Source organism: Oculina patagonica, chromosome 3 (assembly GCF_052425735.1).
Source record: "Oculina patagonica isolate OP01 chromosome 3, crgOcupat, whole genome shotgun sequence".
Lineage (NCBI taxonomy): Eukaryota > Metazoa > Cnidaria > Anthozoa > Scleractinia > Oculinidae > Oculina > Oculina patagonica.
In genome coordinates, this window is record NC_135760.1 from 3870461 (window position 1) to 3889055 (window position 18595).

At 39.6% G+C, this 18595-nt stretch overlaps 2 protein-coding genes and 2 pseudogenes across 2 annotated transcripts in view; 2 read left to right on the forward strand and 2 right to left on the reverse strand.

The window, feature by feature from the left end:
- Window positions 1-18595, reverse strand: part of LOC144646176 (acyl-CoA dehydrogenase family member 11-like) — a 117213-nt gene that overhangs the window by 19776 nt on the left and 78842 nt on the right. The window contains exon 13 of the mRNA XM_078505721.1: window positions 342-366. Coding sequence (XP_078361847.1) covers window positions 342-366 — 25 coding nt within the window. The remainder of the gene's footprint in view (window positions 1-341; window positions 367-18595) is intronic.
- Window positions 2952-5164, forward strand: LOC144645585 (BTB/POZ domain-containing protein 6 pseudogene; annotated as a pseudogene).
- LOC144645801 (BTB/POZ domain-containing protein 6 pseudogene) lies at window positions 5920-7248 on the forward strand (annotated as a pseudogene).
- LOC144646220 (uncharacterized) lies at window positions 9880-12183 on the reverse strand. The gene is made up of 2 exons (XM_078505757.1): window positions 11251-12183; window positions 9880-10867 (listed from the first exon to the last, which is right to left on the reverse strand). Exons 1-2 carry the CDS (start codon window positions 12157-12159, stop codon window positions 10664-10666), a joined length of 1113 nt encoding a protein of 370 aa, XP_078361883.1. The 5' UTR covers window positions 12160-12183; the 3' UTR covers window positions 9880-10663.

Here is an 18595-nt window from a genome sequence, read left to right on the forward strand (position 1 = left end):
TTGAGGCAGCAAGGTATTCATGGAAGACTGAACTTGTTCCGACAAAATCTTCAGGGTGGGGTGGGATGAAGAGGCTTTTGACAACTTGTCGGGGACGCTAGCGTGGAAAGCCTTCAGTACCTGTGTTAAAACAAGAAAGATATACCAGGATATTATAGAGTTGTGAGGTAATTTACGAACAACAACTAAATACATAGAGGCACATAGAGCGGTTTTCTTTTGAGTGCTGTAATACCAAAAACAAAGTTATCACTCTTGCCAATTACAAAGGACACAAACAATCCAGTGAGCCAATCATAACTCAGAGTAAATACACGTAGCCGCCGCGAAGTACAATTTACCTGTCCTTGACTTTTAAACACAGACCTCAGTACATCTAACGATAGAACATTCGTGGTTCCTTCCCAGATGCGCAAAACCAAGACAATCAACTTCATTAAATACCTTATTACATGAAATTTTCGCGACACGTTAATTTCGCGATTCCAAAAAAATCGCGAAATTAAAGTAACGCGAACAATAAGTGTCGCGAACATAACATGACATTATGTCAACAGTCAAGGAAGAACAAGCTTAGTACCACTGAAGAAAGGAATTTTCAATGTTCATTGATGTTGTCGTCACAATTGACTCTAGAACAATAACTCATGCACGTACAAGTATAAACCTACTTGAAGACATTGTGAGAATTGCACTGCTCTGTTGTTGCTATTGCCGAGATTTAGTCTGGCCCTTGCATTTTTGTTAACTTCGACGTTATTGTTCCTTTGATGAAGTCGTTTTATTTAAGTTGGGGCATGTTAAATAATATTGCCAAGAGAATGTAAATTGTGTCTTAATCAAAAACGCGAAATTAAAGTGATTCAAAATAAAAAATTTTCGAAAAATCGGAAATTTAAGTGTCGCAAAATATGCGCACCTAAAAATCGCAAAATTAACGTGTCGCGAAAATTTCATGTATTAAGGTAGTAAATTTTTTATCACTGATGTAAATTTTTATTATAAATTCCATTTTTTATAATATTTTACTGTAAAGCGCCATGAGCCATGACTCTTGCATTTATCAACGACAAAAGTGCATTAATTTGCTGTTTCCTGAAACAAGCATTTCGTAAAAATATATAGCTCCAATTAAACGCGCAACTTGTGTGGTACAATTTTCTAACTTGAATGGTCGGAAGAAAAGTAGTTCGCCTGACCAGGAGATAACTGATTTCGTGATGACTTCCTGCTAAGTAATTTTGTATTCAAATTTAGAAAGCTGCCGCTGGCTTGAGTTGTCACCCAGCTTTCCACGAATACTACACTGCCCAGCAAACTTAAATATTCTTCGTCTATACTTCATCGATCTTAGCACAAAAGCCATGTCTGTCGTCTAGAAAAACTGGCAAACAACAAGACTCACCTCTCCCTTCGACCCTAATTCTTTTAATATACTTTACGAAAGTAATATAATCCCACTTGAAAACGTTCAGTCGAAATCGCTTTATAATATAAAATTCGTCTCAAAAGTTTGAGATGTTGACAACACTTGAAACATTTCGTTGTCACGCTAGCTGATTGCGTGATGACTTCCTAAGTAATTTAATATTCAAACTTTGTAAGTTACCGCTGGCTCAAGTTGCCACCCAGCTTTACACGAAAGCTTCACTGCTTTGCATCAATCTCGAGCCCAGGGTGACCCCCGGCTCCGCGATCCGTCAGCGGTTGGTCAGCGGTAGGGTCGCCGGGACTCACTCTGGGAAACTGAATTTTAATTCAGTTGCCTACTGGTCCTCACAGAACAATAGAAATCAACACGGAAGTCTGAAAATCTTCCCCGGAAGTAAACCAAACCGGAAACCCTGGAAAAACATTTTTTTTGTTTTCCATGGTCAAATATTCAGATGTATCACCTTAATTTTGTAAAACACCTAAGAACTCGCGATATGGCGCTACATAAATGAAGTATTTTCTAATTCTACCATTTTTGAACTCAAAGGATACCATAAATAAAAAAGGACTTCCTTTAAACGTCAATTCTGAACGGAGTTTTAAAACAACAACGACGGCGTCACCAAGGACAAGGTCGATTAAAAACTCAATTTATAGTTGGCTTACAAATCTCGCTAGAACTACTGTTTTCATTCAAATCTCCGTTACAGTTGAAAAACTGAATATCGAAGACAGTGCTCGATTCAAAATAATAACTAATAACGCAGAATTTGAACATTACGCGTTGTTGTTTTGCTGAAAAAAAAGGAATTGTTAAATTGTGTGCACGTGAATTGTGTGCACGAGCTGAGTCGCCGAAATGCTAATTACACCTTTTAAATAGCGTTGACCGGTGTGGCTTTTAACATCTTTATCAATATTACCGCCATTCGACGAGGAAAAAATTATTTGCTCGAAAACATGCAATCTATCATGAAAAGATGCGCTGTCAGCGAGAAGCCTCTGAAATATACGAAAGTCGCCAAACAAAAACTTTTATCAACAGAACAATAGCTAGTCCGTGCGTTGTGCATTATGTAAATTTCTTCGCCGTCTTCTGCAAAACAACAACTGACACACGCACGCAGTCTTCACAGGCGGACTGAAAGGCAAACAAAATCTTTGATTTAAAACCAATATAGCAGTATGCTCAACAAAGAGATTAACGGAAATCAAAAACCAGACGCTCTTTTGTTAACTCTTTCTTTTGTTAACTGCAAAACGTTTTTGTCACTTTTGTTGCTTCGATAAACACCAGTTCTGTCGATACTGTGTAAAAAATACTTTCTCGATTTACTTCCGTTCTGGGAAATTTACTTCCGCTTAGACATGAGAACATGCGCAATAAAAACCGGAAGACCAAGGTTCTACCTGAAATCGATCTGAAATTGATCTGATCAATTCCAGTTTCCCAGAGTCCGTCCCGTACCGCTGACCGACATAGACGGACTCTGGGCTCGAGATTGGCTTGCATTGCAAACTGAAACATTCTTATTCTTCGTCTCTAGTCTCTATACTTCGTCGATCTCAGTACAGAAACCATGGCTGTCGTTGAGAAAAACTGGCAAACGACAAGACCCACCATCAGAGAAAGAAACAAGTTTATGTTCAACAACGATCTCTTCAGCGATGTGAAGTTTGTTGTTCGCAAGACTGACGGCGAAAGTGAAAGTAAACACGTGATTCCAGCTCACAAGTTCGTGCTGTCGATTAGCAGTCCTGTGTTTGAAGCCATGTTTTACGGTGAGTTGGCGGAGACTGGAGACTGTATTGAACTGCCTGACTGTGAGTACGAGAGCCTGTTGGAGTTGTTTCGTTACATGTACAGCGATGAAGTGCAGCTGAGCGGAAGTAATGTGATGGAAGTGTTGTATTTGGCGACGAAATACATGGTGCCTTCACTGGCTGATGAATGCACGGAATATCTGCAAGACAACTTAGATCCGTCGAATGTTTTCTGTATCCTGCCCTCTGCTCAGAAATATAAAGAGAAAGACCTGGTGGATCGATGCTGGAAAGTGATCGATGAACAGACAGAAGAGGCCGTGAAGTCAGATGGATTTGCGACAATTGAGAGGTCCTTACTTGAAGCAGTAGTCGTGAGAGACACTCTGACGATTGAAGAGATAGAACTGTTTAAAGCTGTTGACTTGTGGGCAACAAAGGAGTGCGAGAGACAAGATTTAGCGGCAGATGGTGCAATAAAACGAAGAATTCTCGGAGAAGAAGTGATTAAAGGAATACGCTTTCCAACAATGAAGGAAGATGACTTCGCTCGTGCAGTGTTGGACAGTGATATTTTATCAAAAGTAGAAATCGTCAGCATCATCAAACGTCTGAATTCAATCCCGAGTTCTCCAGTGGGATTCCCAGAAACCAAAAGATCTGGTTTGGGTGGAGATAGTCAACGATGTTGTAGATTTGGCTTGATGTCAGGAGATGCACGTCGTTATGATGGCTCGAGATACGATGCCGTCCAATTCTCTGTGAATAAAGATATTAGGCTACACGGAGTGTGCTTATTTGGCAGTGAGAATAATTCTTACTCTGTAGAGCTGGAATTATCATACCTCAAGAGTGGAACACTTTTGGTGTCTAAAACTGGACAATTTTCTTCAAAGCTATTACAGTGCGAGAAATTTAGCTATTACGGTTTTGAAGTGTTGTTTGACAAAACAATCAGTTTAAAGAGAAACACCACGTACGTAATATGGGCTAAAATAAAAGGACCTGGTCTGTTACGCGGAGAAGACGGTATCGGTTCTGTTAAATGTCGAGAAGTATCATTTACGTTTATGGAGTGGATATCAAGTGCATACAATGGAACAGCCGTTCAATATGGCCAATTTCCCGAACTGTTGTTTTCCTCTAGAGAATAAATATTTATTTGGGACAACACACTTTGTTTATTTATTACCGATTTGAGCAAAGCTGACAAAGTTTCTCGACTCAAATTGTTGTTTCGATACAAATCTGGAGTGACTGACGAGTTTCGATTCTTGAGTTTTAATTCCAAGAATGTTTGACCTATTTCCAAGAAATCACAAATTAAACCAAGAATTTGTATAAAACACCGCCTAATTTAGCCAAGAGACTGGTTATTGAATATAATTCATGCAGATCATTAAGCCTACGGGTAATGAGAATAAAGTAAAGAATCACTAAGAGTTATAATATGTTTTGATTTTATTACTGCCAAATTCTCTGAACTTGCATAAAGATTATACTTAGCAATAACAAAGGAGAATTGACATCATAACTTTTGACAGTCATGATTAAAATGTAACATAAGTGAGTTTACTTGTGAATTCGCTTACACTCGGGTTACAATCCAAATAATTTGAAAACTGTTGGGACAACACATATTGTTTATTTATTACCGATTTGAGCGAAGCTGACAAAGTTTCTCGACTCAAATTACTGTGTCTGTAAAAACCCGAGTGACTAACGAGTTTCGAATCTGAGAAAACTACTTTTGCATAAGTTATAATTCCAAGAATATTTGCTGTATTTGTAAGAAATCACACACCATTAAAAATAATTTGTATAAAGCACCACTTTTTTGCTTAAGAATTACGCTTGTTATTTAGCTCAGAGAGACTGTTTGTGGAATGTAATTCAGTCACAATAGCGATCAACATTTAATTTCTAGAACCTTAGGACACTAACAGATCATGAAGTCGAGAGGTAATAAGAAATGTATGGAAATGTCCACCCCAACCTCGTTCTGGTGCTATTCAGTCGTACGCACTAAAGTGGAATGAAGGAAAGGTCTATTTACAGGAATTATGTGGAAAAAGTTACTAATGAGAAACGTCTTGCCTTTCGAAAAATTCATCCATACAAATTGTGTTTAATTTTTCAAACATTCAAACCACCATAACATTTCACTCTTAAACGCCAGGGGCATCAGCTTGTCTAATTTCATCACACCACCACCTATACCACCCTGGTGGAAACGGAGCTAAGCGCCAGCAGTTTGGGCTGCTTGGACTGCTAGCAGACAATGACGAACGATTTGAAGTTGTGCTCAGTCTACCATCACAGCTACCGACATTGTTATTCTTTTATCGTTCAAGAACACTCTAAAAAATTCACGCCCTGAGGCACAATTGACCACTTTTGCATTACCAAAAACATCAGTGCGTTTACTTTTTTCACCAAGAAGTGTTTCTTGCAATCTTTTTAGCCTAACCTTCCTATCCTGTGTGTAATTCATGTGCCATTAAACCAAAAAGATCAAAAACATTTTTTTACTTTATTTGCCACTTTTCGATTGTCAACATCTTCTGGTCACGCTAACTGAGTGTGTAATGACTTGCACCTCACTAATTTTATATTCAAATTCGAAATGTTCGAATTCACTTAACTTCCATCAAATAATTACACGGAACAGCTAACCGAAACTGTGTTGGCTTACATTGCGTCGATTTCAGTACAAAAGCCATGTCTGTCGTCGAGAAGAGCTGGCAAATAACGAGACCCACAATCAAAGAAAGAAGCAAGTTTATGTTTAACAACGATCTCTTCAGCGATGTGAAGTTTATTATTCGCAAGACTGATGGCGAAAGTGAAAGTAAACAAGTGATTCCAGCTCACAAGTTCGTGCTGTCGATTAGCAGTCCTGTCTTTGAAGCCATGTTTTACGGTGATCTGGCGGAGACTGGAGACTCTATTGAACTACCTGACTGTGAGTACGAGAGTCTGTTGGAGTTGTTTCGCTACATGTACAGCGATGAAGCGAACTTGAACGGAAGTAATGTGATGGGAGTGTTGTATTTAGCGAAAAAATACATAGTGCCTTCACTGGCTGATAAATGCTTGGGATTCCTGCAAGATAACGTGAACGGAACAAATGTGTTTAGCATCTTGTCATTTGCTCAGAAATATGAAGAGAAAAATCTGCTAGATCAATGCTGGAAAGTTATCGATGACGAGACGGAAGAGGCTGTGAAATCAGAGGGATTTGCGACAATTGAGAGGTCCTTACTTGAAGCAATAGTCGAAAGAGACACTCTGACGATTGAAGAGATAGAGCTGTTTAAAGCTGTTGACTTGTGGGCAACAAAGAAATGTGAGGAGCAAGGTTTAGCGGTAGAAGGTTCAATAAAAAGAAGAATTCTTGGAGAACAAATAATCAAAGGAATACGCTTTCCAACATTGAGGCAAGAAGATTTTGCTACTGTGGTTTTGGACAGTGATATGTTAACAAAAGAAGAAATCGTTAGTATTATCAAATACCTGAGTGGGGTCCCGATGTCTTCAGCTGGATTTCCAGAAACAAAGAGATCTCGTTTTGGCGGTGATATTCAACGCTGTTGCAGACTTGGATCTGTAAGTACAACTACTTGTTGGAAGTATGATGGCACGAGAGATGCTATCAATTTCTCTGTGGACAAAGACATTGTGCTACACGGAGTGAGATTCTTTGGTAGTGAGAATAACAGTTATGACGTAGACGTGGATGTAATGGACAGCAACAGCAAATTAGTTTTAGTGTCCAAAAATGGACAATATTCCTCAGACGTTTTACAATCCGCGAAATGCAGCTATCGTGGATTTGAAGTGTTATTTAGTAGGAAAACTATCTTGAAGAAAAACACCATGTACGACCTTTGGGCTAGAATAACAGGACCTGATACACTATATGGAGTAGACTGTGTCAGTTCTGTTCAATGTTCAGGTGTAACGTTCTCATTTAGGAAGAGTGAATACCTATTCAATGCAACGAACATTCAACAAGGTCAGTTTCCCGAATTGTTGTTCTCCTCTTAAAACGTATTCGATCACTTATGACTGATAGATTGGTAATGGTCCCATGATAATTCGTGATGTGTCTATCTATATCCGTGACGGTTATCATGGGACCATTACCGACAGCCGGCTAAGAGAGGTTCTACCAGAAATCTAAATGATGTTTTGTTATAAATAATATCTTCAGCATATCATGTTGTGAAATGTCTTCCAATTTCGTTAGTGACATAGAGGATGTAACCTGATCAAAGTCTACGAAAACAATAAATGAATTTGTGAGTTTGAATTAAGAGTCCTTACTGAAACGAAAGACGAAACGAAAAACGTGGTTATCTAGCTGAGAGTAAACGAAAGCATGGACGGCTATTTAAAAGAGTTGAATGTAACAGACAAAAATATATTTAAGGATCCAGATGCACGTATTGTTTGCAGAAGAAACGGTTTGTTACTTCAAAAAGTGTTCCCAACATTGGTAAGAAATAAGAAAAATGTCATAAAGAGAAATCAACGGCTATAATATTGATGGTTTGCAATAAAGAATGAAATTAGTTAAATATAAAATAAGTTAGCGTGACTGAGAGATGTTGACAACAATTGAAACATTTCCTTGTCATGCTACATGATTGCGTGATGACTTCCTGATAAGTAATTTTATATTCGAATTCTGTAAGCTACCGCTGGCTCGAGTTGCCACCCAACATTCCACGAAAACTTCTCAAACTTATTAATAATTCATATTGTTTTAAGTCTAACAGAAAGCCGCATTCTGGTCAGGTGGATGAGTTTAGAAACCCAATGAAAAATGAATTGAAAAGCACATGTGTTTGGAAACAATTTTAAGCACATGTGTAAAATGTTTCTTAATCTGCATATTCAGAAATCAACGCAACAACAACGTTAACAAAATAGTTCTAACAACAATTCTCGCCAGTCTCGCAGACAACAAATTTCAGAAAAATCATTTAACATTTAATTTCATTATTTAACTTGCATTTGACTGCTTTCTCGTTTGTTTAAGGTTAACATTCGAAGATCATAATCTTTGTACAAACCACGTGGTTCCAACGTTGGCACTTCATGTTCAACGTCCGCACTCCTTGCCATTCGAAAAACATAGGCACGCTAAGCGTGCAGGAGTTATTTTTTCAATTTATGGGGTAGCTTGGGGTGAAACTGGGTGATTGTCCTGTTGTGATGGTTTATGCCATGGGTTGAGCTATTTGTGTATGGCGCCCCACGGAGTCACTTTTTTTGCACAAAGTTTGCTTGCAAACAAAATAATTTTTACATGCATTTTGATACATCAGAACTGTTTTATTTACAGTGCTGCGCGCCGAACCGTGAACACCTAACAAAGTTTCGTACAAGTTTTTGACAAGTTTGATGAGTCGTCTCTGTCGACCAATAAGCGAACGGGTTTTGAAAAAGCGCGGGATTTCATTGAGTCTATCGAAGTGTAACGTTTCGACAGGCGCGGACGGAAAAAGAAGGAGCATTTCTATTGAACTTGAAGATATGAATGCTTATCAAAACAATGTTTGTAAGTATTTCACAGTTCGTGGAATTTATTTTCCTGTATTTCGTATCGTGTTCTGCAGCGCGCGAGTTTATTGCTTCTTTTTAATTTTGCGCCTCTTATACAGCTGATGTGCAGCTACGAGTGAACGCATATGGTGGAATATTCGATAATGGTAGAGTTTTACCAAATATGTACAGGGAAAGAATATTAGATCTCTATGACGAAGGATGGGGCCAGCGACAAATCTCGCGAGAACTTCGCAAGAGTGTGAGTTACGTCAATAAAGTAGTGAGCCGTTACTATGAAGCAAACACATCCCTTCGTCCAACTAAAAGTCACATTGAAAGCCGAAAGATCGATCAAGATTCTTTAGATTTTATAGAAGTCCAGAAACTGATGAAGCCAAGCATTTATGGCCGAGAACTTTAAGAACGGCTTTTGCTAGATGGCGTTGTCAATCCCGCGGACATCCCAAGCGTTTCGCAGATAAACAAAGTTGTTCGCGAAAAATTGATTATGACAAGGAAAAAGATCAGTGTTATTCCTGTTGAATCTGCGACGCCACATAATTTACAACGCATTGATGAATATCTGACCGAAATATCAAACATAAACGCAACAAACCTGCACTTTTTTGATGAATCAAGCGTGATCAAAACGACTGGGAACAGGATATATGGAAGTGCTACATTAGGCCAAGCTCCCGGGGGGGTACTCCCTATAATGGCCTATACGGGGAGGCTCCGCCCGAAAGGGGTACCTTTTTCAGGCTACAGGTATATAAAAGGGTAGAGATTTCACAAATTTAGGTATATGAAAGGGTAGGGAAATCTGCCATAATGATATTTTAAAAGGCCTTTACAATAAATATTTCGAGCAGACGCAACTTTTGGCTGTATCGTCTTAATTTATTAAGCGCTACATAAAAATGACAAGAAAACTTCCCGTTTTAGGTAAATGTGATGTCGTGTAGGTATATCAAAGGGGTGCCTTTTTGCAATAAAAGGTATACGAAAGGGGTACCTTTTCTATCAAAATGGTATATAAAAGGGTAAGGGGTTGGATCTCCGGGCGGAGCCTCCCCGTACAAAACTTTTTCGAGTACCCCCCCCCCCCCCACCCGGGGCCAAGCTGCGTTCGAGATGCAGCGCTACGCATCAAATGCCAATTACACGCTCAATCTTCTCCATTCTTTCCTTGGTGTTGACTATTACAACATCGTAGATGGTCCCTCAAACGGAATGGAGCTTCTGCAGTTTTTTGATGAAGCACTACAACTCGAACGCGGAGATGGAAGCGCTGTTTTGGAGCGCGGTGACTGCGTAGTTATGGATAACTGCGGTTTCCACCATGGACACCACATCGAGCCTGTCCTGAGAAATATGCTAACTGATTGTGGAGTGCGACTCATTTACCAACCTCCCTATTCTCCACAATTCAATACGTGTGAGCTGTGCTTTCATCAGATAAAGGCATTTCTGCGAAGGCACCAGATGTTGGCAATGAACGAGACTGAAGTGGCGATAGCTGATGCGGTTCTAAATATTTCCCCAGCAAACTCATTCGCTTACTTCAAACATTGCGGCTATTTCTAGCCTTTTCATTACTAGTATACTAGTATAATAACAAGTGAACATGTTCAATACATATGAACCGGATACCATCTCGATCTAGTCAATGAAATTACATAAGAACTCAAGAATATTTATACTGTTCGATTTGTTTACATATTTATAGACAGAGTATTGAATTCTTCCAAATATTTTCCAACATACTGAGGATAATGTCAATAAACGTTTTCTAAAAGGAACTACAAACAGCTCAAACTATATCCGAAAGCGTTCGGGCGTGCGAAAATAAATAAAACACAACTTCAGTTCATTCAGTTCAACTTCAGTTCATTGCCGCGCGCCTTGTTTACACTTGGTTTGGCTTATAAATGTCCACGTTAGATTTCTCATACTGTTCGATTATTTGCAGTAAACGCCAATCCTCACTTTCATCCCAGTCAGGGACCTTTTTGAGTGCTCTCTGTAGAATAAGAAGATCACGATCCACAATATTTCTGTTACCAGTGCTGTATTTGAACATGTTCTGGGCTTTCAAGCGCGGTCTCATTACCGCGAAGAATCACAGGGCGCCCATACAAGCGGCGTGACTGTTTGTATGTTCGAAATATAAAGAAATGTATAAGGATTTTGAAAGCGTCTTATTATCGTTAACTTATTTCGAGTAATGTCTATGTTTAAGTTCAAAATAAACGTAAACCTACCTTAACTGTTGTATTTTGTCGTTTCTACAAAACCCTCCAAATCGCCCAAATTCGCCATTTTAAGCCGCAGAAACGACAAAATACAACAGTTGAGGTAGGTTTACGTTTATTTTGAACTTAAACATAGACATTACTCGAAATAAGTTAACGATAATAAGACGCTTTCAAAATCCTTATACATTTCTTTATATTTCGAACATACAAATAGTCACGCCGCTTGTATGGGCTCCCTGTGGAAGAATGAGAATTTACGTCTTTCACGCGCGGCTGTGAATTTCTTGAAATTGGATTCCTCCTCAATAAACTTAGTTTCAAGAGTTTTGTTTTCACGTTGAAGAGCGGTGACCTTTTGCTTTTCTTCTGGGTGCTTGTCCTTTATTTTGCACCGATTGATATCGTTGCATGGAAGTCCAGAGCATGTTGTTTTAATGTGCCCGCCTTGGTGACAATTGTTGCAAACTCGAACTCTTATCTCTCCAAGAGAGCGGAATTCTTTTTGTCTCTCATTCAGTTTCGCTAGTTCATCCTTTGCACTTGTTATTTGCACTCTAAGCATTTGAAGATTATACTCGATTTCTTGTTGTTGGGCGTCCAAAGGGCTTTGCTTGAGAGATTTTGATGCCGCACTCTCTGGGGTAAACAACAACTGTTTAGGCTCCAAGGACGCACCGCTATTTTGCTCCATATCGGGTTCCGATTCGTCTCGCTCCGTACGTCTACACTTTTTAGGCATTGGCGAATCAACCTCATTTGCTACGAGATAAATTTTCCTGTAGTCTTGATCCTTTACGGTTTTTGAGCTTCTGAGCATCTCCTGAAATGCGAAGCCATCGGAGCCACAAAGATTGATAAAGTCTCCATCTTCGTCTCGGAACCGTATTCTAATATTTGAGGTTGGCAGGTGAGCTAAAGGCGAGCAGTGCCGCTTGACTTCAGATAAGAGTTTTTCCAAGGTGATATCGTACAGGAGAAAAGTGCTAAACCGCTTGTCGTCTCCGTATTCTACTTTGACCTGATAAGTCGCCATCTCGGAATAGAGCTCGCGGGAAAGGTGCAAAACACTTTCAAAACCGCATGAGTTAGCGACTCCGCCTTCCCACGTCCCCCGCCTTCTGATTGGCTCGGCGACCGGACAACTCATCAAACTTGTCAAAAACCTGTCAAAAACTTGTACGAAACTTTGTTAGGTGTTCACGGTTCGACACGCAGCACTGTAATACGGAAATTTTCATCATTTAATTAAAAAACAAAACTAATTCAATTGTCAAAATGTCACAAAATGGCACGTTCTTATTCAGTTTAAAGCGGTTATTTTGTTGCTAGCTTTGTAGCAACCGTAACGGGTTACTTTTGTTTGTTACGGAATACTTCTGGCTTTTTGCCAAATACTGTAACATGATACCGTTGTTTTTCTCACTTTTGTAACATGATACCTTTGTTTTTTTAAAACGAACGTAACACGATACCCTTGTTTTTCTCGAAAAAGCCACGTCTCCATATAGACATTGAACGAAAAGTACTATAATAAACGAAGTAATAAACGAATAAATAAAAAAAAACACTCTCTTCGGAAAAGTTCTTTAAAGCGCAGTACACCTGGGGTCAATTCAATAAAACTTTTACACTTGTAATTTACACGTTGGACCGTTGTTTTTACAAGCGCACGCGAAAGCAAGTTCAATAAATGTTGTTACAAGCTGGAGTTACAAGAGTCCGACTAGTAGTTACAGGTGTGGCGCTACGCCTGTAAAAACTGAAATTAAGCCAATTCAATAAAACTTTTTACTGGACTCCAACTTTTTTTTGTCGCACTCCCCGCTTGTAAACTACAAGAGCAATTTACAAGTCATAAGTCACTTGTAAGCTTCGAAGACAAGTCGTTACCGGCTTTATTAAAGGAGAAAAACACGACGTCTTTGAGCGAAGAAGAAGTAGAAGAACTGTTACAAGACAGAATTAGACGAAAGCCTTGAAATGTTTAGCAAAGACGGCTTCTTGACGTGAAAATTCACGCGACTTCAGATAGGTGTGTTTGCAGAGCATGGGAGGGCCAAGAGGACAGGCGATAAGAGCTATTGCAACAGTATTGCAGTATTTTCTTTAGATCTGTGAATATGAGTGAGTCGATGTCGCAATGATGGGAAATGGACTAAACGACACTTAAATAAGAATACCGAGATTTCTCCATTATTTTGTCATTAAGTACAAAGATGACATTACTTTACGGTCTGATGATATGCATATGACGACCCCTAAGTATGGCAAGCCGACTGTAGCAATATTCAATATTTTTATATTTATTCAATTTAATATTTATATTTATGTAATATTTTTATATTCATTCAATTTAATATTTATATTTATTTAATATTTTTATATTCATTCAATTCAGTATTTATGTTTATGTAATATTTTTTTTATGTTTATTCAATTCAATCCCCGTATGTATGTAAACACTTTTTAATCATTTAATTTAATCTGTCTATATTCATTTAATCTGTTTATATTCATTTAATTTAATCTGTGTATATTCATTTAATCTCGGGAACTGGGGCAAGCCATCAGATCAGAAGAAGGAAGGACTGGGAAAGAAGCAATACGGCGGATGAGGAGTCGGATGAAGAAGGTTTCAACAGGAAAGGTTTTGACGTTGTAAGAGACCTGCCTGCGTTTTTAGCTTCGGTTTTAGATAAAACGGAATACATTTGTCAAAATGACGTCGACCAAGGAACTGCCGAAGCGCATGATGAAGTGATTGACCAGAGTATTACGCTCGATCAGTATAAAACACGGACTGCGGACTACGGACTACGGACTGGGTAGTGTTGGCATTAAAAGTTGACTTTCTCAACAAAGTTAGCCTTTTTCCTGCAGAAAGCCTGCTTATAGGATACGGCAAAGCACTGTCAAAACACTGTCATTTTGATCGCGGGCTCGCTTCGCTCGCCCAGCGGCTCGGTTCGCTCGCAGACTCGCGCCTTCGGCACTCGCGGGATCGCGAGTTCGGCGCTCGAAGAGTTCAATATTCACGTTGCCCCCGAATAGAGAGCCTGCTCGCAGGCTAAAAGCTGACATGTCTCTTTTAAAATTGTTATATAACGTTTGTAAATGTGACAAGTCACGTTTTTTCCACGAGATCGCAAGTGATCACCCACAGCGGAAAGTAATCCCTTGAGAAATTAAAACAATCCCTTGAGAAATTAAAAAAGTCCCTTGAGAGTTAACAAGAATGTTCCAAATTTTGCCCAACATAACTTCTATTCTCCTACTTTCGCTTGTAAACAAGCAAAAACGTCGAAAAAATAACTCAAAAATTGAAGCCGCCCATTGGTTTTCCGGGGTAGACTCTGGTTTGGCCATTTCTCTCAGCAAAGCTCTTATTCTCGGTTTGTCTTTGCTGGTCTGAATGTTTCGCTGACGCAAGGCAAAGAACTGCGCAAAATGCACGCTTCAATCAAAAGACCACGAAGCGGGAGATACTGAATGCAATCAAGATAATGATTACAGGCAGTTCCGCAAATCTAACATAGAAAAGGCATAACTACGACAAATTAAAAATCACTACTGTACGAAAACATTATTTTAATTCTAAGCGCAATTTACCTGTCCTTGACTTTTAAACACGGACCTCAGTACATCTAGCGATAGAACATTCGTAGTTCCTTCCCAGATGGGCAAAACCTTTTAAACAAAACAACATAGGCAATCAACTTTCAATTGTCCCTTACAAAAACATACTTATATGACAGAAAACCATACAATGACGATGACGGGATCCCATTAAGATGGCTGGCTTACATATGTTTTCGGGTTTAATAAGAATCCATTTAAAGTTTGACATTTCGTTATAATTTGCGGCGTTTAGTTTTATAACTGGAATTAACACTCTATTTCCACTTATCCAACCAATATTAATGTATTGTGTCGAGGTCAAATAATAAAAGTTCCGACAGACTTGACATATATTTGCTACAAAGAAAAGCACTGTACGGTTAAGAACACGAACAAAAATTGACAGGGAAAAGATAACGACAAAAATAGCCAAAACTAGACACCTTCAAACTTTGCATGATTTTTAGGAACACGTAACTTAAATCGAAATGGACGAGCGATTGAGACAAACTATCGTGACGAGAGGTTGAACTCGTTATTCACAATGAAACTTAACAAAGGCGAAATAGAAATCTAACGGAATAAATTAAACAACGTAACTAAACATGTGTGACGAACAAAAAAAAAACTAGCCTGCAAAACAATCGGGCGTGCGAAGCTTGCAAGACGACCGGCACTTCGCGCCTTCGATAAGCGGTTTTCCCAATGACTTAAGAGATACAATTTTACAGTTTTGCATTTAACAACACCTGTGCATTTCCTGTTTTCCTACAAGTGTTTGTAAATAATTTAATCGCTCATATAAGACGCAACTTGTGCGCGCGTTATTTTTAAACCCTAATGGTCTCAAGAAAATTAGTAAGCGTGACCGGGAGATGTTGAAATCAACAGAAACATTTCCTGGTCACGCTAACTGTTTGCGTGATGAATTCCTGCTAAGTAATTTTAGATTCAATTTTTCTAAGCCGCCGCTGTCTCGAAGTTCCACCCAGCTTTTCACGACAACTACACTGCCTAGCAAACTGAAAAATTCTTCGTGTATACCACGTTAAACTCAGTACAGAAACCATGGCTGTCGTCGAGAAACACTGGCAAACAACAAGACCCACCATCAGAGAAAGAAACAAGTTTATGTTTAACAACGATCTCTTCTGCGATGTGGAGTTTGTTGTTCGCAAGACTGATGGCGAAAATGAAAGTAAACAAGTGATTCCAGCTCACAGGTTCGTGCTGTCGATTAGCAGTCCTGTGTTTGAAGCCATGTTTTACGGTGAGCTGGCGGAGACTGGAGACTGTATTGAACTACCTGACTGTGAGTACGAGAGTCTGTTGGAGTTGTTTCGCTACATGTACAGCGATGAAGTGCAGCTGAGCGGAAGTAATGTGATGGGAGTGTTGTATTTGGCGAAGAAATACATAGTGCCTTCACTGGCTGATAAATGCACGGAATATCTGCAGGAAATCTTAAACCCAGCAAATGTTTTTGATATTTTGCCACACGCCCAGAAATATGAAGCAACTAATGTGGTGGATCAATGCTGGAAAGTGATCGATGAACAGACAGAAGAGGCTGTGAGGTCGGATGGATTTGTGACAATTGAGAGGTCCTTACTTGAGGCAGTAGTTGTAAGAGATAGTCTCGCAATTGAAGAGATAGAGCTGTTTAAAGCTGTTGACTTGTGGGCAAAAAAGGAATGCGAGAGGAAAGGCTTAGCGGCAGATGGTATGGCAAAAAGAAAGATTCTTGGGAAAAAAATATTGAAAGGAATGCGTTTACTATTAATGCGGCAAGAAGAAATAGTCCGCGTCGTTAAATGTTTCAACTCCGTGTCAACTCCCGCAGTGGGACTTCCAACAAGGGAAAGATCTCTTTACACTGGTAATATACAAACATGTTGTAGATTGGGCTCGCTGTCAACCAGTGCCGACGGATGTCATTATGGCGTTACAGATGCTATCTGTTTCTCTGTGGACAAAGATATTGCGCTTCGCGGAGTGTGCTTCTTTGGAAAAACGGGTTCTACTTACTCGGTAGACTTAGAAGTTATCGACACTGAGAGTGAGTCAGTTTTGGTGTATAAAACTGGAAAATTTTTTCCGGTTCTGTTACAGTGCGAGAAAGGTAGCTTTTATAATGGTTTTAAACTGTTGTTTGACACGAAAATTGTTTTAAAGAAAAATACCACGTACTGCTTAAGAGCTCTAATATCGGGCTCTCCTTCGTTTCGTGGAGTAAACTGTGTCAGCTCTGTTCGATGTTCAGATGTAACATTCACATTTATGAATGCTCCATACTCTAATTGTGTCGAGGTCAAATAACAATCTTATGAACAAAGCACGGCAGGCGTTTTATACTAACTTTATTGAGGAAAACAGCTTTGACCAACGTAAGTTATTCCGTGCTAGTAAGCGCTTGTTTAATCAGTCTCAGGACGACGGGCTACCTCCAAACCTTCATGCTCCGACTTTTGCTAACGAACTGGGAAAATATTTTGTGACAAAGATTGATACCATCCGGAGACAAATTGATGCTGATATCACAGATTTAACGGTTCCCGTGGAGTCTATTACTGTTAATAGTAATGCTATGGTAATTCCAACGTTATCTGCTTTCAAGACTTTGTCTGACAAAGATGTTAAATCACTAATCCAGAACTCGGCGTTGAAGACCTGTCCACTTGATCCCATGCCCTCCCGCTTGGTCAGCAAATGTGACGCTCTACTTCCGGTCATCACTTCAATCGTAAATAAATCATTAAAAGCTGGTCACTTTCCTGAGAGTTGGAAAGAAGCGCTAGTTTGCCCATTACTCAAGAAGCCAGGTCTCGATATTACATTTAAGAACTTCAGACCAGTTAGCAATTTGGCTTTCCTATCGAAGCTTACGGAGAAGGCAGTCTTTCATCAGATACATGATCATATGGTTGATGTGGGCTTATACCCGATCGCGCAATCGGCTTACAGAGAGAACCACAGCACTGAAACTGCACTCCTGAAAGTCAAAAACGACATCCTCCTAAACATGAATAAGCAGCATGTAACTCTACTCGTGCTGTTAGATCTTAGCGCTGCTTTTGACACAGTTGACCACGATATCTTGCTGAAGGCACTCAAAAAGCGGAGACTTGGAGGCAGGGCATTTGAGTGGTTCCGATCGTATCTATCAGGACGCTGTCAGCGGATATTGGTTCGTGGGTGTCAGTCTAAGAGTTTCTATTTGAACTGCGGGGTTCCTCAAGGCTCCTGTCTTGGGCCGCTCTTGTTTACGATCTATACGAGCTCGCTACTAGATGTCATTCAAGATTTTCTTCCATCTGTCCATTGCTACGCAGATGACACCCAACTTTACATCTCCTTTAGCCCTGCAGATGAAACGGGTCACTCAGATGCTATTGCTGCCATCGAGCGTTGTATTCAGGTCATCAGGAGTTGGATGCATGATAATAAACTACTACTGAATGAGGATAAGACTGAGTTTCTTCTGATTGGCACAAAACAGCAGCTTGCCAAAGTAAACACCTCGCACATTACAGTCGGTAATGCAAACATAGTTCCGCAATCTCCTGTTAAGAATCTTGGAGTCTGGCTTGACTCAAACTTATCTATGGTGGATCATATCACTAAGACCAGTTCCGCAGCGTTCTATCATCTCTACAACATTAGAAGAATTAGAAGGTTCTTAACCAAAGAATGCACAGAAACACTGATTCATGCTTTTATATCAAGCCGGCTTGACTATTGTAACAGTCTCCTATTTGGAGTGCCTGAACGCCATCTTCAAAAATTACAAAGGGTTCAGAATGCAGCTGCGCGATTGATTTTCCAGGAGAGCAGATATTGCCACATCACACCTCTGCTCAAGTCATTGCACTGGTTGCCTGTTACATATCGTATAGTTTTTAAAATTTTGTTGATTACTTTTAAAGCCGTACATGGTCTTGCTCCAGCCTACATAAGTGAACTTA